Genomic DNA, 24016 nt, shown 5'->3' on the forward strand with positions numbered 1-24016 from the left:
CCCAGAACATTCTCAAAATAGGATTGATTATAGAAAAATCTTTGGAAATAACAAATTTGCAGACACCTTTTTGCTGTTTAAATATGTCAAACTAGCTTCTAGCTTCAAATATGAGGGCAAACAAACAAACTCCCTTTGACTTGTAGCTTTCAAAAAGGACCCAAAAGATGATTCAGACATGCACGTGTAGAGGTCATGACAATTCATTTTATTGCACAATTCTTGTTATAGTTTGATAGCCAGTTCTATAAGCTTTAATGTGGTACCTGTAGTGGGGTTTAGGTATCTACTGACATTTTAAACAATCACAATTGTGGGGTTTATTGTATCATAAGACAACATTGCCATAGCAATTTGTAATTTGATAATGCAGACATGTGAAAATATGAATTAATCTACACCTATTTTCTGATCGCGATGAATGTTATGGCTCTGTTAAACATGAAAATTATATTTTTTGTTACTGGCTACTGCTCAATAGATATATCCAGGGACCGTGGTGCATGTACGTAGTTTGATACTCATCGATTCCACTCTGATCTGCATTTTACATAGCTTAACAATTACTGGACATAGAGTTTGAACTGATAGTGAGATTGTGAACATTGTTCCCAGCAATACAGTTACATGCATCACTTATTGCAAGATCTGTGTTTTTATTTCCAAATTATTATCAATCAGTTCTCAGCATGTTGTATTTCACATGTTTTATTTCAGTTGACGGAAATTACAGTGAGTGGTCAGAATTCATGCAATGCAGCGTGACATGTGGCAAAGGAGTACAAACACGTTCCAGAAGCTGTATAAACCCACCCCCTCAACATGGTGGAAAGAACTGCTCGGCATTTGGTCCACCTGTGGAAACTAAAGAGTGCAACTTAAAAGAGTGTCCAAGTAAGAATTTGTGCTTTCAATTTGTTATTTATTTAATGTTATAAAAATTAAATGACCAATAAAATAAAATTCAATTCTCTTTATTTTAGTTGATGGTGGTTACTCTCCATTCACAAACTGGTCAGACTGCACTGAGACTTGTGGTGGAGGAGAACAGATTAGAACTCGTACCTGCACCAATCCTGAACCAAAACTCGGAGGGAAGGACTGCTCGAGCTTTGGGTTAGATTATGAAAAAAGAAAATGTAACACACAAAAATGCCCAGGTATAGTACTGTGGTTGTTGAGCTTTGACTAAAAAGGATCTATGTTGTAATTCCATAAGATATCTTTGGTGTTCCCAATGACACATGCTCCTAAAAGCAATTTTTTCTTAATATTTGTTTCTGTTTTTTTTTGCTTTTTTTCCCCTCTTTTGTAGTGGATGGTGGATTTACACCATATTCTAACTACTCAGTGTGTAGCAAGACTTGTGGTACAGGAGTTCAAACACGCACTCGATCATGCTCTAATCCATTACCACTGTTTGGAGGCAGGAATTGTTCTGGATCTTATGTGGAGTCACGAAAGTGCAACACACAGCCCTGCCCAGGTGAGTACTGGACTGTATTAGAGTGAGAAATAATCTAAAGCTAAATAATCAATAATTACAATAGAAAACTAAAAAAAAAATTTCATAGATTTTTCAAGAGTGTGCCATATATATTGTGTGGTTAAATCTTTACCTCTGCTTTGATTTTTTTTTTTAAACCAATTTTTTCTTCACTTTTTGAGGGGTTCTTAAAACAGTAGTATACACACCACCCACCCCTCTCCTGCAGTCTCTACTGTTACCGCACCCCCACCAGGATCCCGTATCTCATAATACTCCTATACCTACTCCAACAAGAAGATTTTGTACTCCAGTAGATTTGAACACACACATCTCTGACTTTGTAGTCTGCCTTTGTAGTCTGCCATTGTAGTCCCCAATAATTGCTGGTGTAATGAGCTTTTGGTCCTGGACTACCCATCCCCTTTGACAAAAATCAAACTGGTTTGGAAAAAAATTGAGGTAAAGATAACAATTGAACCATAACATACATGCATACACTGTACATGTAAGTATCCTCAAGCTTAAGAGCCGCTTATCAAGTCCATTGATAATCATGTCGAAGACCACATCATCTTTAGCATCTTACTAAATGTTAGTACATGTATTTAATTACTTAGGATTATTAAATAATGTAACTTAGGTACATGTACATGTATAATGAAGTCTGCATATGAGCCAAGTGGCCCAGCAGCTCAGAGCTTATCTCAGTTTCTGTAGCATGAAGTGAATAGGAGTATTTCTACTCCTCCTTGAATGGGATGCTAGTCCATTACATGGTTTTCACCAGCATTAAGTTCAACTTAAAAATTCATTCATTCATTACTGTTCTAATTTGGATGCTGACTGCATTACCTGATGTTTTCTAGTTGATGGAGGATTTGCTGAATGGGGTAACTATTCCACCTGTTCTGTTACCTGTGGTGGAGGAAATGAGGTGCGCATGAGAACTTGCACTAATCCAGTGCCACAAAATGGAGGCAATCCTTGTTATGGTCCAACGACTGAATCCAGGGAATGTAACACACAACTTTGTCCAGGTAAGTTAGACATTCTGACAAAAGTGGAATACTGTGAATTACAGGGTAATTTTTGTTACAGTAAAATATGTTATGTACATTCATGTAGCTTTTAAGTGGACACAAGTCAGGTACTTTTCTTGTGGGAAAGCACAAGGATGATTGGTTAGGATGATTGATCCATGATGTAAGAAATTTGGCAGTACATGTTTTATAATTCTGGCTCACTGAAACTACCTAACATTTTTTTTTATATGTCAGTTGATGGAGGCTACACTCAATGGACTCCATATTCGCAGTGTAGTGCCACATGTGGTGGAGGTATGCAGCAGAGAACAAGAACTTGCACTGCCCCCGCTCCATCAAATGGCGGCAAAGACTGCAGCATTTATGGACCAGGCTCTCAGTCACAGAAATGTGGCACCATACCATGCCCAAGTAAGTGTTAACTTGCATTCATTTATTATTAGTTACAGTCAAATAGATTGCACACCTTGCAAAGTCTGCATGCTCTAATATATTAACCAATCAAATTTTAAAATTTCCCATGAACATGTACATATATGTGTTGTACATAGTTCTTCTCCTGGTAAATTTTAGTAGTATTCTAGTAGGTAACTTTTAAAGGACAGTACATGTAGGTACTACAGTTTCTGAAATATACCTTTCATAGATCCTTTTCATAAATGGCTGCCAATTCTAAATTCATGTTAGATCTGTATTATTTAATACAATATATTATATGTTCATATTTATCATTAAATTTATTATTTATTCATTTTAAAGTTATTTTTTATTATTCTAAATATTAGATATTCTTTGTAGAAGAAAATTTAGGACTTAATGTCAAGATAAGAAATTTCTAGTCCCTGGTGAAAAACCAGGTGAAAATTGTTATGTTACAAATTACGCGCTGCTACATAAGAACCTGTGGTGGAGCATTCTACTCTAACTGTACATTCAATTGGTTCAGAATCTAGTATATTTTAATTTAGTATTAAACCATCAAGATTTGTTTTATAAGGGAAATGTACCTTGTAACACACAGCATTACATTTATTACTATATTATTTATTATATATTACTTCATGGGATAAAGCACAGCATTTCCCTTGTTAGATGTTAGTCTAACTGTAGCTGATGTGTTGTTTTAGTAAATGGTGGATACACTGAGTGGTCTCCATGGACAGCCTGTAGTGTCACTTGTGGTGGTGGAACTGTAAAGAGAACAAGAAACTGCACAAACCCCTTGCCCCAGTATGGTGGCAAAGACTGCTCACTGGATGGACCAGAAATTATCACCCAGGCTTGTAACCCACAATCGTGTCCAGGTAAGATAACAGTAATAGAGTCTGAGTAAACAAACATCCCTTTTATTTCCATCTCAAATTGTACCAATCACAGCTCTCGAAACCTAACCTGATCAGCAGTGGGGCATCATGCTTTGTAGGTGAAGTGTAACCAGTGGACCTCATTACCTGAGGGACAGACCATTAGTTTTTTGAGACGGTGTTGGGCAATTTCCAAAAAAAATCCTGCACAACAAAAACTGCAGAAAAAAAATTGTGCAAGGGGAGCCATGGACAAATAATGAGCAAGTGCCTTCTACTGTCTTATTCAGGTCCTGTGTTTGACTTTAAAAAAAATCCTTGTACAAGTTATTGCCCACCAAAAAAATAAAATCATGCACAACCTAAAGGTGAGAAACTAGTTTCATGCCCCAGAAAACTGTCTCCCACAAAAATCCCCCCCCCCCCCCGCCCAAAGAAAACAAACAAAAAAATAATAATACTATAATGGTCAGTACCTACTGTAATTGAGATTAAACTAATGTTGTGATATACATCACAAGTGACCACATCGTGAGACAAGCAAATATAATTTAAAAACACACTTAATGCAGCAGTACTTAAAAACTGTAAAGTGTAAATTAAAGTACAACTTGGAATTAATACTGTTCTTATAGTATATGTACATATATTTTCATTGAATAGGCTTATGTTTGTTGTTTTAGTTAATGGTGGCTACTCTCCCTGGAGTGACTGGACACAGTGCACAGTCACCTGTGGTGGTGGAGAGTCTTTGAGGTCACGTCAGTGTACAAATCCTGCACCAGAGTTTGGTGGAAAGGACTGTTCATCTCTGGGATCATCCTCTGAGACAGTGAAATGCAAGAGTGATCCATGCCCTGGTTAGTGTTTACAAAGCCAGCATCAAAAGTACAGTCAACCCCCAATAACTCGCACTTTTGCTAGCTCAAACCTGGCAGTAACTCGGACCTAAGTAGATTTTCCCTGGAAAACTTGATAACTCAAACTTGCTGCTAACTCGAAGCAATTTTCGTTTCCCTTCAGGTCATTTTCTAATGTATAATTAAATTACCCATGTTAGCTCAAACCATGATTGTCTATTTTTCCATTTTTACCCATCGGAAACTGTAGTCTGACAGTCAAAGCGCAAAATTTTTTTAACTTTTTATAGCCAGTGAACGTTTTTGTAATTTTTTTATTAGCCCATTCTTGTCCAATTTTATGTTAATTGTTTAATAATTCTCATTCCAATTTAGTGAATGGTGGTTACTCTCCTTGGCAAGAGTGGTCACCATGTAGTGTAACTTGCGGCAGTGGAGAGCAAAACAGGATGAGGATGTGCAACAACCCTGCACCCAGTAATGGAGGAGGTGACTGTATGGCTATTGGCCTCGGTGAACCGACAGAATTTAAAGCCTGCTACCTTGAAGTGTGCCCTGGACGTACGTTTATTCTCTTTGTTCTTTATATAGTAAAAACATGCTGCCAAGTTGGTGGATGTCGAATGTGTAGATGTATGTACTATGTAGGTGATGTTTGTTCAGTTCTGGAAAATATTATTGGATTTGGTAGCCACCCCATGCGACAGGGTTCGTACAGGTCATGGAAAGCCTGGAAAGTCATGGAATTTGTTATTTCAATTTCCAGGCCTGGAAAGTCTTAAAATTCAAGTGTGGGTCATGAAAAGTCTTGGAAAAGCAATATGCTTTCTGAGGACAAAAAGGCAAAATAGACAAAAATCGAAGAAAATAACAGATGAGTCTGAAACAGGCTTTAATTACAGTACAGATAGACACAAGCAGGCATTTCATCCATTATAATGCTGGAAAATCTGTTAAATAAGTGATTGTTTTGATACTACTGAGAGAAGAGTTACTTAACTTTGGTCATGGAAAACTCAGAAAAGTCATGGAAAAGGTCATGGAAAGTCATGGAATTTTGATTAAGAGTACGTATCCTGCAGCAAGGTCATTGGAAATTATGCATTGTACTGAGAGTGAAGGAGGTTTTAAAACCAAAATCTTGAAGAAAAGAATTAATGCACTCTGTACTTTAGAATGTCTAGAGAGGTGGCGGGAAGGAATTCTTTGGGTTGGGGCAATTTAACACCTTTTGAGAGGGTTTCGATATTCTCTACAGCCATTGGCAGACAGGAGAACTAGGCAGTCGAAGATATCTCAGTGCACGCTTCTTATAAGTATTGGTACAAACTAAGTCAGGTGAACAGGATATTAGTAAATAAACAGACATCTTGGAATGCAGACTAAAACAACTTTTCCTTTCTGATTTTTTTTCAGCTCCAGAAACTGGTTGGTCTGAGTGTTCCAAAACATGTGGCGGCGGTGAAAAGTTCAAAATGGTCAACATTGGTGGACAGATGACAAAGAAAGTCATAGCTTGTAACAATTACCCATGTCCAGGTACATGTATGGTTTAAGTTTGGTCTTAGTTAAAACCACTGTACGTTGTATTGTATACCTTCAGGACCAGTGTTTGCAGTGATACGTCTCTTTCATTTTAATACACGAGTATACAAAGAGAATTGTCAGTATGTGGCCAATGACACAATGTTAGTGTTCTGAGTAATACTCGACTACTGAATTTGATTCCTGAAATAACTTCTGGCTCAGATAGGCATGAAATCTCTAAAAGCCAATTAATTAATTTTTTTTAAAAATCTATTGCAAATTCTCAACGTTGTTGCTTCCATACAGTTTTTTATTCTTTTCCAAGCTACAATCACGGACAAAAGTCTTAGAACAAGTAGGCACTTTTGGCTTTTTTTGCACACACACCAGACGCGAATACAACTTTACCTGCACAGCCTCTCCCCGACCCCGCATACAGTGTTGAAAGCTAGTACCTGCAATTTCTTCCGAGTTTCAATATTATATTAGGTAGAGAAGGGGGAACAGCAAAGCATTTTTTAAAAGGTTTTTTTTTTGTTTGTTTGTTTGTTTTGTTTTTTGTTTTTTTGTTTTTTTTTGTTGTTTTTTTTTCAAACTTCAGGTGTGAAACACAGACAATTCGTTGCATTACACCTGTTCCCCAAGGACGTTTGTCCACGATTGTAGAAACATTGTTTTTGTCTACCGTAGAATAATAAAGCAAAATGATAGCGCGCTCCCTGTTATACTTATTAACACGTGTTCTTTCAGGAAAGGACAATATCCCTTTATTATACTTCAATTTTCTGTTGATAAGCATTGAATTTTTCATTTTTCGTAGTTGATGGCGGGTTTTCTCCCTGGTCCAACTGGACTGAATGTTCACAATCTTGTGGAGGAGGAGTTTCATCAAGAACACGAGTTTGTATAAACCCCATGCCAATGTACGGAGGCAAAACATGCCCTGGAAAACCTGTGGAAACTAAAGAATGTAACGTAGAGCCTTGCCCTCCACCGAAAAGTAAGTACACTAATGTAACTCCTTCAGGCTACTGTGCTACACATGTATTCTTTGAATAATTCACTTACCGATGATCCGCTGGAACCACAAGATTTAAAATTGTTCCTAATCCAGATTTTGCAATCTTTTAGATAAACCAATCCAAATTAATTCTGTAGGAAGCTAAATTGTGCTTTAGATATGAAACCATTAGGATTATAATAACCATGTCAGTTAAGCCTGCATTTTACACGCAAATGTTACAGTGTATAGAAGTTGCGCTCTGTGCGCAATGCTTACCTTACGACATTCAGTTAGTTACTAGAATGAAAGAAGTTGACCTTGGTGTTATCCTTTTCTAGATATTTTGAGCATGAAAATCTGACTACTTAGCCAAAATGGACTGGCTTCAAAGAATTTGGTTGCAATGCGTTTCACTTAACTTGTGAAACATTTCCACTGCAGAAGAAGATTTCACTAATGTCAGTGCTGGAAAGTATTGACTTATTTTTCTCCAAACTTTGCAGTTCCCATTCGTTCATGCCGTGAATTTCTTGAACGCTGCCACAGTAAAACTGATGGTCTTTACACCATCTACTTACAAAAGCCGAACTCAGCAGAGACAGGCAACGTCTTCTGCGACATGACACATGACAATGGAGGGTGGACCTTAATGATAACTAGTGCTACCAATCAGGGCTGGACCAAGGACAATGTCAAAAGCAGGTATGTACATCCTGTGGTATTGTTCTGTCCTGCTAGGCTGTCTTTATTTTACATTTATTTTCTTTCTCTCACTTGCGATGTGTATCGAAACAGATTTTGGTTATTTCATCACCATCATCTTTCGTTTCTCTCCTCGTGGAGACTAAGGCCATTCATCTGTCTCCTCCAAGCAACTCGTTATTTTTTCACACCTCCGCCTCCCTTGGCTCCAGGTCTTGAATCCGAGATGTTCTCTCTCCTTGTCGACCGTTTTTCTCCACGCCTCTCGTTTGCCTTCGGGTACCCATGTTAGTGATATCTTGGCATTTTGGTCTATTAACCTGTTACTTTTTTTGGCGATGACACGTGGACAGATCTAAATCAGCTGATCTCTTGGAAGTACTTACTTGTACATACGTACAAATTTGCTTGTATACCCCCTTACCTGTGTCGGACCTCTTTATACACCTTTAGTTTCATCCCTTACCTTACCAACTTTTCTGTCCTTTAATTGAAGGAATGCAGCAGAGCCTTCTGTAACCAAGGATTACTCGGCACTAAATGAGGGAGACACAATCAAGTCCATTGCTGTTAGTCCTTATTACCTGTATCGGCTGGAAGCACGAGAGAGGGGAACCAATGGTGGAATTTTTGTTGCACCTCAAAATTACAGGTAAATGATCTTATTTAGTCGTATAAAGCCTATAATCTTATGAAAGGCTATTTTATAAAAAAATTGTATTATTTTAGTACTTGTCTTTCTTTTTAGCACTGATGCTCTTTGTTATTTTGTTCTTCAAGAAAAAAAATAAAGTTGAGTCGCACTGAACATTTTTACAGACATAGCCTGTCTATGCATTTTATGTTTTTTATTTTGCGCGGGTACATATGTAACTTCACGCCCGTTAACAGACATACGGACATCAACAGACTTCAACAGATGTCACCACAAAAAGCAACACAGTAAGCGAACACAGTTTCACTTACGAACTCTTGTTTAATTTTGTATTTGCTTAGCCTCACATCTTCAAATTGCGGACAAACCGGAGTGCAGCTGTTGAAAAAGTTTGGCACGTGGCCTGAAGACCAAACGGGCATCGGCAAACGTATGCCGTACCTGGCTGTGGATGATGAGAAATCTCTATTGACGACATCCGATTGTCAAGACCAAGCCAGGTATGGTACGATTGTGTCTAAAACTGCTGACAATCAACCTGCTAAGTGGATCGCTGGTGATGCGGAGAACCCAGGAATGATTTGGTACTGGATCAAAGAGTCTTCCACAATGCTACAAGGTTGGTAAACATACACGTACACTTAGCAAACGTTGCATACCTGCAAGCGGTTAGAGCGCTCCAAGCAAATGTAAATGTAAATTTATTTATATCTATATGCTCAAGAACATTGTGTAAACTGATCGACGCAATCACCCCAATAAAATTCTCTGTCAGAACGAATGGCATGGAAAGTTATGAAATCCTACGTTTAGCAATTCCTTGAAACAAATGGCGGCCGTGTTTGCAAGTTACAAGTGTTGTCTTTGATTTTTGTAGGTCAAATTTCGTGTGTTCATAACTTTTCTTAAAAAAAAAAAAAGAAAGAAAGGAAGAAAAACAATGTGTAAATCCAGATATGTAACGTAGCTTACATTTCTTGTATTTCTTTGTACAGCTCCAGCAGAAGGAAAACCAGATCCAATGTGTCCCTTCCCAGGTATGACATACATGTAATAAGCGATGTTACAGTTAATTGTGTAAGGGTGATAAAAAAGCATCTGGACCACACTACGCAATCTGTTGATCACAGACAATCCTGGTGCCTAGATCTTGTGACGAGCATTACTGGTCAGAATTGTAAAAAGTGAATAAAGCGCATGCCGTAGGCTCACACTATTTCTATTGCTTCACGCAAGACGTCTGCCTGGAGACTAGGATGTACAAGGTTAAGGTTTCTTGGCAAGTGTCGTGGAGTTTGCAAGTGTCATGCACGCTTGGTATGAGGCTTTCAATGGTTTTAAATGTATAATCATCATACCACACCACACTGTAGGCTGCTGAGTGATGTAACAGTAACATGAGATTCTAGATATAAGTTGCCGCCTGACATGTTTTAATATCCCTTTGCAGTTCCCGGTGGCTATGATGAATGGACCCAATGGTCTTCTTGTCCAGTGACTTGTGGGGGTGGTACTCAAGTGAGAACCAGGAATTGCACCAACCCTGTACCACTCAATGGAGGTTCTGATTGCTCCTCAATAGGGGGGAACATGGAAACGAGGAATTGTAACCCTGAAGCTTGCCCGGGGGTCAAAGGTAACGTATGGAATAGAATTCCAAATTTAATTGCAGCAGACGGAAACCTTTTCATACAGACACCTCCATGATATGGACAATTACAGCTGTATATAACAAACAATTTACTTGGTGCCAGCGAAAACCGAATTCATGTAATCTTTGTCCCGTACCTGTAATACAGAAACCGCTATGCTGCGGACAGCTCACTTTGTCCTTAAGAAACCAGTTTTTATGAGATCTCTCTTCCATAACACGAACACCTCTTGGAAAATTAACCTCGTTGCAGACAATTTAGGAACAATTTACGGAAAATTAGTCTCGTTCCATGGAAAGCAGAATTCATGTATCTATCATACAGACACTCAGTGCTGCCCGTTTGATGCAGGTATTGGAGGTTAGACTGTACCTGCCTGTATCCTGGTGAACTGTAGACTGGCTGTTCCACTGAAACAACTTAGTAAACTATATTTTGTTAGTAGAAATCTGCGAGACCGTAATTCCTTATCATGTTACTTTGTTTCAGTTGATGGCGCCTACACTCCCTGGACTCAGTGGTCAGAGTGCACAGCAACTTGTGGTGGAGGAACACAAATGCGCAATCGATCCTGCACTAACCCTCCTCCTCAGAACGAAGGAAAGACATGTCTGGATCAGGGACTGGGTCCACAACTAGAAACTCAAAACTGCAATATGGAACCCTGCCCAAGTAAGTTGTTCAGATACATCAGAAGATTATCATGGTTTTATTGTGAAAAATGGTTTTATTGTTTCTACCGGAATTTTGGCTTCTTTTGGGGTACACTGTTTTTGCTGCTTCTTTAGTCCTTTCATGTCTTGTCTTTGATGTTATGACGTATTTTGCTTGATTTAAGCTTTACGATTAAGTGCCCTGAGTAACCTTTTGCGAAAACGTTTATATAGTCTAAACCAATTTTATGAGCTGCAGCTGTAACAAGCCGGTCTTGGTTGGTTTTGCTTACTTATGAGCTGATCAAGCTTTCCAGTTTTAATTACCCTAGATTAAGTTTCTTATTTGTTTTGCGTTGACTTTTGGTGTGGACCAACAGTTTCTTGTGTGACTAATATTTTGTATGTAATTTTGTGGTAGGTGTTTGTGTCCCAGCATGTCAGAATGGCGGTACGTGTGTAAATGCACAGTGTCAGTGTAGCCAAGGGCTCTATGAAGGAAACTATTGTCAAACACGTAAGTTTACAAGATTCTGCCGTTGAACCGCGTCTCCAGTTGCTAATGCTACTTGCGCACAGCTATCCATGAGTATATAAAAGGTCTTTTGCAACAAACCTTTTGGAAAATATATTGCTTTCAGTATAGGCGAACCTTTGCTGACGTCATTGTTTACATTTTTCCTCATTAACATACGACTTTGCGCATAGAAGGCATCATGCTAGACACGATTTTACAAGAGAAACTTAAAGAGCTTGTGAAACTTAGTAAGTGGTGAAATTTTTGGCTCTTTGGGTGTAATAGTCCAGGAGAAATTGGCTTTCAAAAACATCAAAATTTCTGTGTGGCAAAAGCGCTGATGAGCTCATACATTCTTTGTAAAATTCTGAGCTTTTAAACCCGCGTCGCACAAAAAGTATTCAATACATCGCGCTCAAATTCCTTGGGACAGTTAATCGTGCTGCGCCCTTTCAACATTCAGTATTAATCTCTTTGTAGCTCCATCAGAAACTGTATCGCTTATGGTAATGAGGCACATATTGTAAACAAAGATTCTCCTATATGAAAGTGCGTGTTTAAGAACAACGACTCATCGTCATCATTTGTGCGATAATGAACTTAAAAGATTAACCACACTAAAGGAGCTCGGTCACGGTATTTTGAGTTATTTTCGCTACTTACAAAATTACCTTTAAATTGAAGAAAACCCGAAAATAGATAGAACAAGATTGAAAAACACCAAAGAGATAATAATAAACCATAAATGAATAAGGATGGTTAAGGATGGAGAAGATTAGCACAGATTGCAAACGAAAAGGTGCGAAAACCGTGCTTTAGCTCTTTCAATTTCGACTGAAGGTTTGGCTCCGTGAGTGAAAGACTTGACGCTACAAGTGGCAGAAATCAGATGAGATAAAACGAGAGGCGACCTTGAATTTTTTTCTTTCTCTACTGCTATATTAACTTTCTTTCGCCACAGTCTGGGAACTTGAACCAAGCCGGTGACCCTTTAGAAGTTCAGTGCATATTGTTCCTGTGCGCACTCATTCCTAATATTTCATTGTACATATTTTTCTTTCGTCTACAGCAATTTGTAAAGTTCCTTGTCAAAATGGTGGAACTTGCACTAAACCTAATCAGTGTAAATGCCCTAATGGATATAAGACCACAACCTGCGGCGTTCGTGAGTATCTGAGCATTTTCATACTTTCTTTCTTTGTTTTATAGAATGTTTTAAGTACTAACCTAGTACTCTATTTGCTCATTTAATGATACATACTTTCTATCCAATGACTTGTTTTCTGTTTTTCCTTGCAGCTGTTTGTCAGCGTGTCTGTCAAAATGGTGGAACGTGCATTGCCCCCAACACGTGCCAATGCCAGCCGGGTTACTCTGGCCAGTGGTGTCAAACCTGTATGTACCGGTCAAGCACGTTTTATTGTAGTAGACAGTGTAGTGTATGAAGCATACATTCTTATCAACCATACGATATGTCGCTAAGCGAGTAAAATATACTGAATTTTGGACAAAAATACCATATGTGTTTACTACCTTCCTCGACTGCTTTTTAGCTTGTAATTGTACTACAAAAATTGAAGATATTTTTTTAATTGCAGCTACCTGCAAACCAGACTGCCTCAATGGAGGAACTTGTGTCAACAATAAATGTGTCTGTGCAGCTGGATATAAAGGGACTAACTGCAACATAGGTGAGGGTCATTTTTTTTTTAATTGATTGGTTAATTGTAACTAAGGAACGACTAATCAGTCCCTACGCTGTCAGGTTTATAGAATTTGTAGACTCGAATATCTGGCATCTTTTACTGGGACTGAAACTGAACACGCATTCGGAGATGTGTTTGTTGTTGTTGTTGTTGTTACAGGGTACATGTGTGTATGTAATTGAACCTGTTGGCTCTAACTCTCAAGGGAAATGCGCTGAGTTATTCGAGGTAGCGGGATAGTAAATGACTGAAAAAGAATATCCACGGGAAAATGATCTGATTTGGGTGTGTGGAGGGGGGGGGGGGGGGGTAGTTCGAAATATACGAGTTCGGGATAGAGAAGTTCAACGGTAGCTCAGGCTCAATTTCCACGTTTAGACTTCGTTCAAATCACATTTGTTTCACTCCTTTATCTTTCACTCAATAGTTTCTCCATGTGATATTGGCAAACCAGAGGGTCCTTGTCAACTCGACATACAGCAAGTTGTGAGCAAGGCGTCTGTAAATGAACAAAGCACACCTTGTATTAGCTTCTTACAAGAGGTCTTGAATCACTGTAGCTACAGAAATATGTCCCACTTGTATTCAGGAAAGAACTGCGAGCAAATGTGTGGTAAGCTACTTTATCTCACACCAGGCTATCCTGTTAAGTAAAAGGAGAGGTACACTTGTCAAAATAAGGCTTGGCCTGAGAAGCAGGTGCGCAAGTAATTATAGGGAGCAAGTTGGAAGGGTGCGTGAAAGCGAGAACACGCGCGCGGTCTTGTCTCTTCGCCACGCGTGTTGCACCGCTCCAACTCGCGCCTTGTTGGCGAGCAAGGCCTTTTCCTTACCGAGTTAAGTCTATCAGCTCTAGTAAAGTATATTTTTGTGAGGCGAGTTACCAAAGAAGGCCGAGTTACAATGAAAAAGTCACGTAGGGTCACAGTTTCATTTAGAGTCACGCAATTTAATTTCAAGCAGTGAAATATTTTCTTTAGCTGCTTCACAGTAAAGTTATTTACATAGGGTTTATTGATTCAGACAAAGACTTGGCTATCCTGGCACAAATGGCTTGCTTGCATCTGAAATAAAAGCTTACATTTACAGCCCTATTGAACCCTCCCATTCAGACCCTCTTAACGGAGGCTCTCTCATCTCCGAATCTATGGGCTTTTAAAGAGGTGGGACTCAAGGATTATCTCTAATCTAGAAGCACCCATGATTTTTTTTTCTGTTTTCTTTGTATGCCCTTCAGACGCAGCTTTTTGCCAGAGAGTATGGAACTCAGAGCAGTGTCTTAACGCAGAAGTGAGATACTATTTCGATTCCACCGCCAAACAGTGCAAATCTTTCAAATTTGCAAATTGCCTCGGGAATGAAAACATCTTCCCAACAGAGGCGGAATGTCAAGCCAGATGTACAGGTTTGTACTCTTACAGTTGTCTCTGTTTCAAAGCGAGTCCTCGTGGAAACCTTTCAGATGAAAATGAGTTTGATTTACGAGAAAATGAACCTCTACGCGGAACATGTTTTCATATGAATGGTTTTGGACGAAGACTCATTTTGACACAGAGGCAAAAGCCAACTCGGAAATGACCTATTTGCCACACTCTTACCAATTACTTTTGTCAGTCAGATGGCCTGGATTCTTGCGTGATATACCCTCAAGGGAGACTTAGATCTTCCACTTAGAGATACAACAAGGATTTCTGCATCACCGAGACTCGTCTCTTTCGTGATTTGTATTGGACGTGTAACAAGAGACATCTGTTTTGTTACAGTGATTTTGAAGTTGGTGTTGTAAAGCCAAAACCAACGTACTCAGCTGATCTCAAACCGTAGTAAAACCAGAAGCAAGACCAAAGAAATTGCCTGATTACTTTCGACACTCGACTGAAAACCGCTCTCAACTATGAGAAAAGCTAAATGTACAAATCAACGATTGAGCTTGTAGAGTTATGTTAGCTAGATCGAGTTCAGGGTACGTTTTATTGAAGGACGATTTCAAACAAACGCTCAGTCGATGGACGCTCGTTTTGAAAATCCATAAAAATGAGTCGCCTGGCGACTTTATAAAGTTTGTTTCAAGGCTGAAATTTGCTCTAAATTTACTCTGACTTTATTTCCTTAGGGCCAAAACCGACAGTAGTTACTCCAACAGGCCCAGGGCCTAAAGGTTAGTACAGTACATGCACTGTGTTCTTGTGATATATTTCATATTTTTGAATTATTGCATGGTAATTGGAAAATCACCCCTTACCTAATAGCCTCAAAGTTCAGTTGGTAGAACGTTTGCGATGACAGTAGGTTTGAATCTTTTTTAATCTTTCCTTGTCTATCTTAGTTTCCTGGGCACTGTGTACGTCCAGGAAGATCGCGTTCACTTGAGAGGCAAATATTGAAAGACTGTTCATTTTTTTCTCATTTCTCCTTCTTTTTCCTTGTAGAGCCTCCTGTTCCTGCCAGTTATTATTGGTACTTCTTGGCCTTGCAAAAGAATCAAGTCTACGGAATTCCTCCCTTGCTTATCAACGGACAAGCGAGTCTTCTTAACATGGGCTTCCAAATTGTCAACAAAACGTGGCTTTCCACAACAATTTCAGCTCAAGACTGTCTCCTTAATCCGGACAATTGCTTGAAAGGCTTCACTATTGGTATCAAAATTCGTTTAGACTTGTCTATCAAGTATTGCAATCAGCCAAGATACATCATAGACACTGGTCCCAGCGTCAAATCTCAAGGTGTGTCACTTTACGTCATTAAAGGAATGCTTGTTGCCCGCGTCACGTCTTCAAAGGGAACCTGGCAGGTTTGTTCATGGATTTGATATGCATGACCTCAAAGGAGCTACGTCACGGTTCGCGCGTCTTGAAAACTTAAGCCCAAATTTTTCAAGTTCGTCATTTGTAATCCGCGTCAATCTTCTCCATCCCTAACCATCCTTGTTCTTGTATGGTTTATTATTGTCTCTTTGGTGTGTTTCTATCTTGGTATACAATCATTTTCAGCTTTCTTTCAATTTAAAGGTGATGTTGTACGTGACCAAAATAATTCCAAATACCTTGACTGAGCACCTTTAAGGTTGGCTGCAATGGTTCTTCAAAGAAGCCACTGTTAAAGTAACAATAATAAGGCCTACTTATTATCCCATAGCTCGCTAACTCATCTAAATTATTTAAACATTTCAGGTGCAAACCCCAGCTGCGTTTGACTTCTGGTGCTACATTTTAATAACCTGGCATCCAAAAACGGGACTTCAGTTTTACGGTAACAGCAATCTAAAAGCCAGCCTGACGGCAGCTCAAGCTAACCCAGCTCCTGTACCTGTGTACAGTGGAAAACCAAACTTTGCTGTTGGGCGTGGTCTAAAACAAGAGTCCAACCAAATGTGTGGCCTGGTCTATATGTCATCTATAGCTGTGTTTAAACAGTACCTTACCCAGGAATGGGTTAACAAGGTCTTTGGATTCTTCTGGAAGAACAGTAAGTGGATCTGTTTTCCTAACAGATGTAGTTGATCCCTGTTTCAGTCGGCATTCGTCTACATTGGAAAAAAATGTAAATGTAATTCCTATTTACGCGCGACGCACAGAAGGGCTCCGATGAACTCGTTTATAAAGTGTTAGCGTATTGTGTTCGAATTAGAATTCGGATCCGAGTGTTGGTTTGGAGAGAGAAAACTGGAGAACCTGGAGAAAAACTCTCGGGGCAAGGACGAGAAACAACAGCAGACTCAACCCTCTTGTGACTTAGGATTCGAACCCAAGCCACATTGTTGGAAGGCGAGTGCTCTCAACACTGCGCCATCCCTGCTTCCATTTATTGCAAAATAAATTTTGTTTGTCACAGCACGAAATCGCAAATTTACTCAACTTTCCTACCGGCATAGAGTTGCGTAAGGTTGGAGATTGAGCTTTACAGCGGTATTTTAAAGGTGCGTAAAGTTGTGAAAAGTAACACCGCCGTAAAGCTCCGTAAACCTACCGTAAAGCCACCGCCTTTTACGCGCTAGTATTTTAATTACCATAAAGGTCAGGCGTGTGCAATGTCATTCTTGAAGTACTCGGAGAGGATACACAAAACTAAACTGGAGGCCTATCGTGACTGTGGCATCTAGTAACTGCGGAATATATGCAAGAAACGCAGTCAATGACCAACGAAAAAAAATCTCAGATTTGCTGACTTTGTATGTAATTTTCGTCGCCATGTAAAGGCTGCAAGTCGTTTGAAGTAGCTAGGTTTGGGCTCGTTGATTTTAAACTTGAGATATGCGTGCTATTTCTGCATAAAGTTGTTGCTTGATGTCACTGTATTGGAATTGTCATGTCATTGACATTGTTCTAAGAATAACTATGTCCCACCATTCTGTCTTGTTTTCAGTTGTGTCCAAGCAACCACTAGTGGATTACTACATCAAGATGAAGATCACCAATCTCTCTGGGAAAAAGATTCTCCTTATCCCTGGTGATAACGACCCAGCCAGTGGAATGCCGATCAATGCTAATGTTATTGCCATGATTACAAAAGACTGTCCGGTTGTGGAACCGAACGTTCCGGCTTTGCAGTTTGCTGTTGTTGATGCTGAGACGAGAAAACAATTTCTTTTGATAAATGGGACACAGATTAAGACACTGAGACCTGTGAAGAGCAAGAATGTGATACCAATCCATCTGGTCATTGGCAAGCCAGGTAACTTCTACTGCAAACTGTCATTCGCTTTACTTGCATGTTAGAGGAGCTAGTCACGGTTTGTACGTCTTGAAAATTTCGTCATTTGTAATCCGTGCCAGTCGTTTCCATCCTTAACCATTTTGTTCCTTTATGGTTTATTATTATCTCGTTGATGTTTTTCTATCATAGTAATCTATTATTTTTAGGATTCCTTCAATTTAAAGGTAATTTTGTAAGTGGCCAAACTGACTCAAAATACCGTGACTGAGCTGCTTTAGCGTACACGTATTCTCCTTCAGCGCCCAATAGTTCAAACGCTGTATGATTAATGCTTAATCGAGAGTCAGTTTAGACGCATGTTCAAGTCACCTTGTGAATATTAGTAACTTAAGTCATAGTTAATTGACTATGCTTAAGTCAAAAGATCATCATAAGTATCGTTTGTTTCACAATGCAGTCATTTGAGATGTAGATCGCGACGTTTCGACTGCTAACATCTAGTGTTCATTGTAGCCCATTGAAGAGTAGCAGTATAGCAGTTGAAAGGTCGAAATGACTCCATTGCGGGCAAAAGGTGTCTTACCTCTATGAACAGCAATCTTTCACGGCAATGGTGACATTTCCTGGAGAAGCTTATATACGCTTTTTCGAAACCAAGCCGTGTGAGTCATTTTACATCGGTCGATTGCTGTGTGGCGGAGCATGTGTTTGTCATCGTAACCAAAAGAATCCAAACAAGATACCTAGACGATATCTTCCTAGTGAATTAACACAAAATAAAGTTGAGTCAAATCTAGAGTAATTGCTTAAAACACTCAACTTTGCTCATCGCGCACTGGCCTATTTGGCTTAGGCCACGTTTTTCAACACTTAGTCCTTTTTTGCTCCTTCTTTAAAACTTCATTTTAATGTTTTGACAGTTTCTAACCAGTGGTATTACCTCGTCCTCCGAATCTCGAATATGGCCGGGGATGACATTGTTATCAAGCCTTCAGATGGGGATCCTGTCGGCGGTTTTGTTGTCCGTAAAAACGTGATTGCTCTCATTACAAAGAAAGTCAAGTCGCCTCTGCCCTGCCGCTTTGAAGCAGTCTTGAAGACGAACGATAAGACCAAGTTCTACATTAACTATAAGCCGTCCATTGTGCTTAAACCCATCACCACCAAAAACGCTGCCATTACTCTTACGGTGACTGAGAATGGTAAGTAATGAATGACAGGGTGTACGTGTACCCCTCACCCCCCCCCCCCCCGAAAGAAAGGCACGCAAACACCACCACCACCAACAGTAACAACAACAACAACAACAACAACAACAACAACAACAACAACAACAACAACAACAACAGCAAAGCTTCATATCGTGATATTGATTGGCTAGAAGCAAGATAGGATTAAGAGAGAGTTACTCCCCCATTCAGGCCTTACTTCCAAGAGAATCCCTCTAAAGCTATTTTTAGATAACTTCAGATTTCGGATACATCAGGAGGGACTAAACATAGCCAATCCTGTGACGTAGGGACATCTCTCCGGGACCAATATTACTGGCACTAACTTAATGACCGAGTAAAGTCCTGCTTTCTTTGTGATTATAATATTTTTAAAGGTTAATCTTTACCCTTGCGGGTAATTCTCCAGGAGACTCAACGAAGGCATTTCACATTCCGTGGGTGGAGCAGATGAACTTGAACTAGGATTATAAATCTTCTGATCGCGGCTTACGACAACAACAACAACAACTTCATTTGTACCCAGCATTTAACATTTTAGTTAGGCTAATAATAATTTGCGAAAAAAAAAATAAAGAGAGTACTGGCTGCCACCACGAGGAGCTAGAAAAAAAGAGCAGCAATACGTAAGAGTATGAGCGATGCCTAAGCTAATTCCAGCTTTGATTGTGAAATATTACGATTTCGTAAAAGGGAATCGTGCAATGTGCATAAATGATTCATTTGAAGTCTTTTGCATTTGTAGCGGTGAATGTACCTTGTATCTTTGATGAAAGAAAACCTGTGACGAACCCCTCATGAAGTGTGTCGAGATACTCTTTGTCTAGTCACATAATCACTGCTGATATATAGCGAAATTCTTATGGAAGAATGGTTACTCCTTTCGTTCCTTCCTCAAAGTACATCAAGCGTCCTACCTCTATTAAAATTTATATGCTTTTCTTTTTCGTTGTATCAGCATCTCCAGTGGTTATCTTCTACCTCAGCATACGCTTCGCAAACTATGGAACCCAAAGCGTTTCAATCACTACAAGCGACAAGGAACCAGCTCAAGGTTTTACGATTAAGCCAAGAACCATCGTGCAGATAACCAAAAATGTCACAGACAGGAATGCGGTAACGTTCTGGGCCAAAGCAGCGGACCATGACTGTGTTCTGAACAATCAACCTAGCTTGATCATCATTCCTCAAGACAAACCGGGCGCCTTTCAAGTTGTCAACATTACTGATAAATGTACGCAAAAAAGGAGGTTACTCTAAGTCTCGACTTTACATTCATTTTTTGTCCTTAAAGATCCCTAAGTGTGTAGCAACACTTCAATATTATAAAAACCCGCTCGGAAAAACACTACCAGTTTGGTAGTAGAGAACTTCCCGAAATCTGGGTCTTAAGCCTCCCCCCGTCACCCCCAATCTCAGCTTTTGCCGACTCTTTCGTGGCATTTGAAAGAAAATTTAGTTCGGTGCATTGATAGGAACTGCATGCTCGTTTACTAGTCTATTTTCTTCACGCAGATTAACAACTAGTACTTGTGTTATAGTTGTAAGCCTTTTAATGGGAGCTGTGTGAAATTTGGTACATCACATTAGCAAGACATATTTTGAAGACTCGGATCTACCCATGATACTTAAGTGTATTTTCCTTCTCCTAATGAAAACTAGGGATTGAACAGAACGTTTAGAAACTTTCGACAATACCCTTAAGACTAGGTTGCGGAAAGTGAAATGGGTCTTACGCAAAGTCAGTATTACAATTTCATATTGATCTTTTTTTGTGTTCTTTATTGTAGATGTTCCTCCAGTATTCCCGCCACCTTCTAATTTGTTTTCAATCCTTCTGCAAATCACAAACAACGCGGGATGTCAAGTGACTGTGATATCGAACGACGCCAAACCACTGAACGGTGAAAGGCTACTCCCTAACAGCATGCTAACTGTCAGTAAACTCACGTCACACATGAAGCCAGTCAAGTTCTTTGCTGTGGATTCTGCCACAGAGAAGCGGCTGCTGATAAATGGAAAGGAAAGCGTCAATGTGTCACCGAGCACGAAACAGATTATGATGCCTCTTGTCATATCAGGTAAATAATTGGAGCTAGAGCAATTTTCAATCGAATCTAATGTTATCACTGGAGGTAATCACTAAGGACACAGAAAATTCAATGAACCAGTCAAAACTTGAAGTAAATACATGTAACTGATAGGAACAAGTGCGCGAACGAGTCACAATTGGTTCTGGTTCCACCTCTGATTGGATGAAAACTTGGTGTTTTTTGTTTCACTTCTGATTGGATGAAAAAGTGGCGCGAGTAATTTTTTTCAAACCAATCATGTAGCGTAGTGATGCAAAACCAATACTTTTCGATACTCAAGTGAAAACCATTCTAATAGCTGTTAAGTTATAGAGTGTACCAGTTGTAAGTTTTGGTAAACATAGCTTGCCTATTTTGTCACAACGATGGAGGGGTAAGACTGAGCTGTCTGTTTCATGTTTGATGAAGTTTCTCGGCTTTGTAGTTCACTGTTATCAGGAGTGCATCACTTGACCTTTTTTCCTCATTCCTCGGTGGACACAGTTAATCAATTGAGTCTTTTGACTGATTTTTGTTTTGTTTCCCAACAGATGGTGTTGGAGAAAAGCCAGGTAAATCTCGTTTTGCATTGTACTTGAATTTCGTAGTGTCTGTTTTTGCTCGTAACGTTTTACAGTTATCATTAGCAAGCAGGAACAATTATCTAAACGGTCGTTTCATTACCTTTATCCCAGTGATGCCACCACTGTCGCCCAGTCAGTACTGGTCATTCTTTGTGATATCAAATGGGTATATCCCTGGTAAGGCGGCTCTTAAGGTGAACGGCAACTCGCAGACAGTAGACGGTGGTCTGCTATTAGATGGCAGCTCTGGTTACCTTAGCTCTCATTTAAGTGGTCAGAATGCACTGGTCAATCCTGGCGAATTCCTGGACGGTTTTACATTCGGCTTGAAGCTGAAGTTGCCGGCAGCGGTGTTGCAGTATGATAACCCCAGGTACATCCTGGACACGGGAGAGAAGAGTGTCAATTCACCCGGAGTCTCGTTTTACTTGTTGAATAAGAAAATGGTTATGGAAATTGCAACATACGACACTCGTTGGAAGGTAAGTGTCTCTTTAGTCTCATATTTTGCTGCTATATAGTAAGAGAACACGAAGCCTAGATATGTTAGGTGCAACGTCACGGTTTGCACATCTTGAAAAGGTAAGCCTGAATTTTGTCGCTGGTAATTCGTGTCAATCTTCAACATCCTCAACCATCCTTGTTCCTTTGTGGTTTATTATGATCTCTTTGCTACTTTCTTATCTTAGTAAACTGTTATTTTCAGGTAGTTCCATTCACCGCCCAAACAACTCAAAATACCGTTACTGAGCTCCTTTAATTTTAAGCCTTTTTGTTCCAAGTAAATTTGTTTTGTGGCAGTTGTGAAACATTTTGGTGGTGTATTCTCATTACCTACATTTATCTGCTCGGCGCTATGTTCACCATTTCTAATTATCGCTGTGTGACTGTTCAGGCTGAAACAGACGTAATCACGGACCAGTGGTTTTATCTTATCACAACATGGCGTATGAAAAGCGGTCTTAAAATGTACATCAATGGCGAGGAACAGGCACGGGACAAGGGAGGGGTGGGTGTGCAGAACATGAAAGACTGGAAGCAAAAGGAGAACTTCATCGTTGGACGTAACCTGGGAGGGAACGGAGAGTTCTTTACAAATTTCTACATCGCCTCCTTTGTGGTTTTCAACAATTTCTTGAAGGCACAAGGAGTGTATTCTGTGTACAAGTATTACAACAATGATGGTAAGATTTTCTTGTTATGGTTGCTGTAATATTCTTGCAATAAATTAGTATCAACGACTTTCCTTACTTACAATAAGCCTTGCGGACCTATATTTTGTTTCGCCAGGACAGAACCATCTTTGGTATGTGGTACACCGTTAGCGCCAAAGTTTAAGGAGTTATAAGGAGTTAAGCTCTCTAAAGCAAAAACCGGGGAGAGAATCTGAGAGTTTTTGAAAAAAAAAAAAAAACCTATCGTAGAAATCTTGTATAATGCTCAAAAAGTATGCAAAATAAAGTGTTCTGAAAACGTTTGGAAGTTTGTCCAACGAAAGAATCGTTCAGTAAAATCGCTGTCAGTTAGAGTCTAAACTTCCTGTTCTAGGGGTATGACTGCCCCCGGGTCTAGAGAAGGTTTGGAAATAATCTTGAATTTTCTACCCTTGAATGTGTATCAAGACAGGCCTTACGTCGTTCCTTACTTTGTGCCAGTATCGTTAGTTCCCGATACAAACTTTGTTCAGTTCATCTAGTGATCTGTTTTTGTTCACAGTTTCGGTCCAACCAGCCAAACTGTATTACATCACCCTTCTCGTGAACAACACTGAACCAGAAGAGATTCTTTTGGCCGCAAGTGACAGTCAACCGGCCAGCGGCTTTATCTTGAAGGGTAAAACCTGTAACAGGATTGTGAAGAAGCTTAGGAGTCCTTCACCAATCAAGTTCCGTGTATGGGGTATATCAACTGATAAGCCGTTCTTAGTGAATGATGAAAAAACCATCTCGATTGTGCCCAGTGATTTTGAGCAGGATATGACCGACGTCTCCATCAGAATGGTGAAGCCTGGGGGTGAGTTCATCATCTGATAATTTATCTCTTGCATTTTACACATTGCCGTTGCAAAACGGTAAAGCTAATTTAGTTATGTTATGTCAAGGCGACTCGAACTTCTTGCAAACTAAATTTCCAAAATCAAAATATCTCGTCAGCGAAATAATACGTAAATTTTACGACTTAAAACAAATAAATAAATAAATAAATAAATAAATAAATAAATAAATAAATAAATAAATAAATAAATAAATAAATACAAATAAATAGAAATACGTGAAATAAATACGTAAATTCAGAATAACTAAAGACAAGGCACGAGTTGCGTGTCGCACGTTGTCATCCAAAGTTTGATCTATTACCTTTGGCGAT

General features: G+C 39.4%; 2 protein-coding genes across 7 annotated transcripts in view; one reads left to right on the top strand and one right to left on the bottom strand.

The window, feature by feature from the left end:
* Nucleotides 1–24016, bottom strand: part of LOC145466391 (uncharacterized) — a 343779-nt gene that overhangs the window by 149094 nt on the left and 170669 nt on the right. The window lies entirely within an intron of this gene.
* LOC145466341 (uncharacterized) overlaps nucleotides 1–24016 on the top strand; it is a 71030-nt gene that overhangs the window by 9159 nt on the left and 37855 nt on the right. For 4 of the 6 annotated variants that reach the window (XR_014041869.1, XM_081450055.1, XM_081450052.1 and 1 more), the window contains 32 exons: nucleotides 718–894; nucleotides 984–1160; nucleotides 1316–1486; nucleotides 2356–2526; nucleotides 2767–2943; nucleotides 3660–3836; nucleotides 4520–4696; nucleotides 5072–5257; nucleotides 6113–6235; nucleotides 7044–7223; nucleotides 7730–7928; nucleotides 8425–8580; nucleotides 8925–9202; nucleotides 9579–9620; nucleotides 10034–10219; nucleotides 10725–10907; nucleotides 11310–11405; nucleotides 12475–12570; nucleotides 12705–12800; nucleotides 13004–13096; nucleotides 13539–13724; nucleotides 14349–14516; nucleotides 15225–15269; nucleotides 15541–15902; nucleotides 16282–16576; nucleotides 17474–17782; nucleotides 18685–18966; nucleotides 19952–20227; nucleotides 20784–21074; nucleotides 21617–22131; nucleotides 22545–22833; nucleotides 23366–23662. Coding sequence is in view for 5 of the 6 variants with exons in the window: in XM_081450055.1 (XP_081306181.1) it covers nucleotides 718–894; nucleotides 984–1160; nucleotides 1316–1486; nucleotides 2356–2526; nucleotides 2767–2943; nucleotides 3660–3836; nucleotides 4520–4696; nucleotides 5072–5257; nucleotides 6113–6235; nucleotides 7044–7223; nucleotides 7730–7928; nucleotides 8425–8580; nucleotides 8925–9202; nucleotides 9579–9620; nucleotides 10034–10219; nucleotides 10725–10907; nucleotides 11310–11405; nucleotides 12475–12570; nucleotides 12705–12800; nucleotides 13004–13096; nucleotides 13539–13724; nucleotides 14349–14516; nucleotides 15225–15269; nucleotides 15541–15902; nucleotides 16282–16576; nucleotides 17474–17782; nucleotides 18685–18966; nucleotides 19952–20227; nucleotides 20784–21074; nucleotides 21617–22131; nucleotides 22545–22833; nucleotides 23366–23662 (6456 nt within the window). In the remaining variant the exon portion in view is untranslated. The remainder of the gene's footprint in view (nucleotides 1–717; nucleotides 895–983; nucleotides 1161–1315; nucleotides 1487–2355; nucleotides 2527–2766; nucleotides 2944–3659; nucleotides 3837–4519; nucleotides 4697–5071; nucleotides 5258–6112; nucleotides 6236–7043; nucleotides 7224–7729; nucleotides 7929–8424; nucleotides 8581–8924; nucleotides 9203–9578; nucleotides 9621–10033; nucleotides 10220–10724; nucleotides 10908–11309; nucleotides 11406–12474; nucleotides 12571–12704; nucleotides 12801–13003; nucleotides 13097–13538; nucleotides 13725–14348; nucleotides 14517–15224; nucleotides 15270–15540; nucleotides 15903–16281; nucleotides 16577–17473; nucleotides 17783–18684; nucleotides 18967–19951; nucleotides 20228–20783; nucleotides 21075–21616; nucleotides 22132–22544; nucleotides 22834–23365; nucleotides 23663–24016) is intronic. The other 2 variants (XM_081450053.1, XM_081450054.1) reach the window with 1 other exon arrangement.

The sequence above is a fragment of the Orbicella franksi genome, chromosome 13 (assembly GCF_964199315.1).
Source record: "Orbicella franksi chromosome 13, jaOrbFran1.1, whole genome shotgun sequence".
Classification (NCBI taxonomy): Eukaryota; Metazoa; Cnidaria; class Anthozoa; order Scleractinia; family Merulinidae; genus Orbicella; species Orbicella franksi.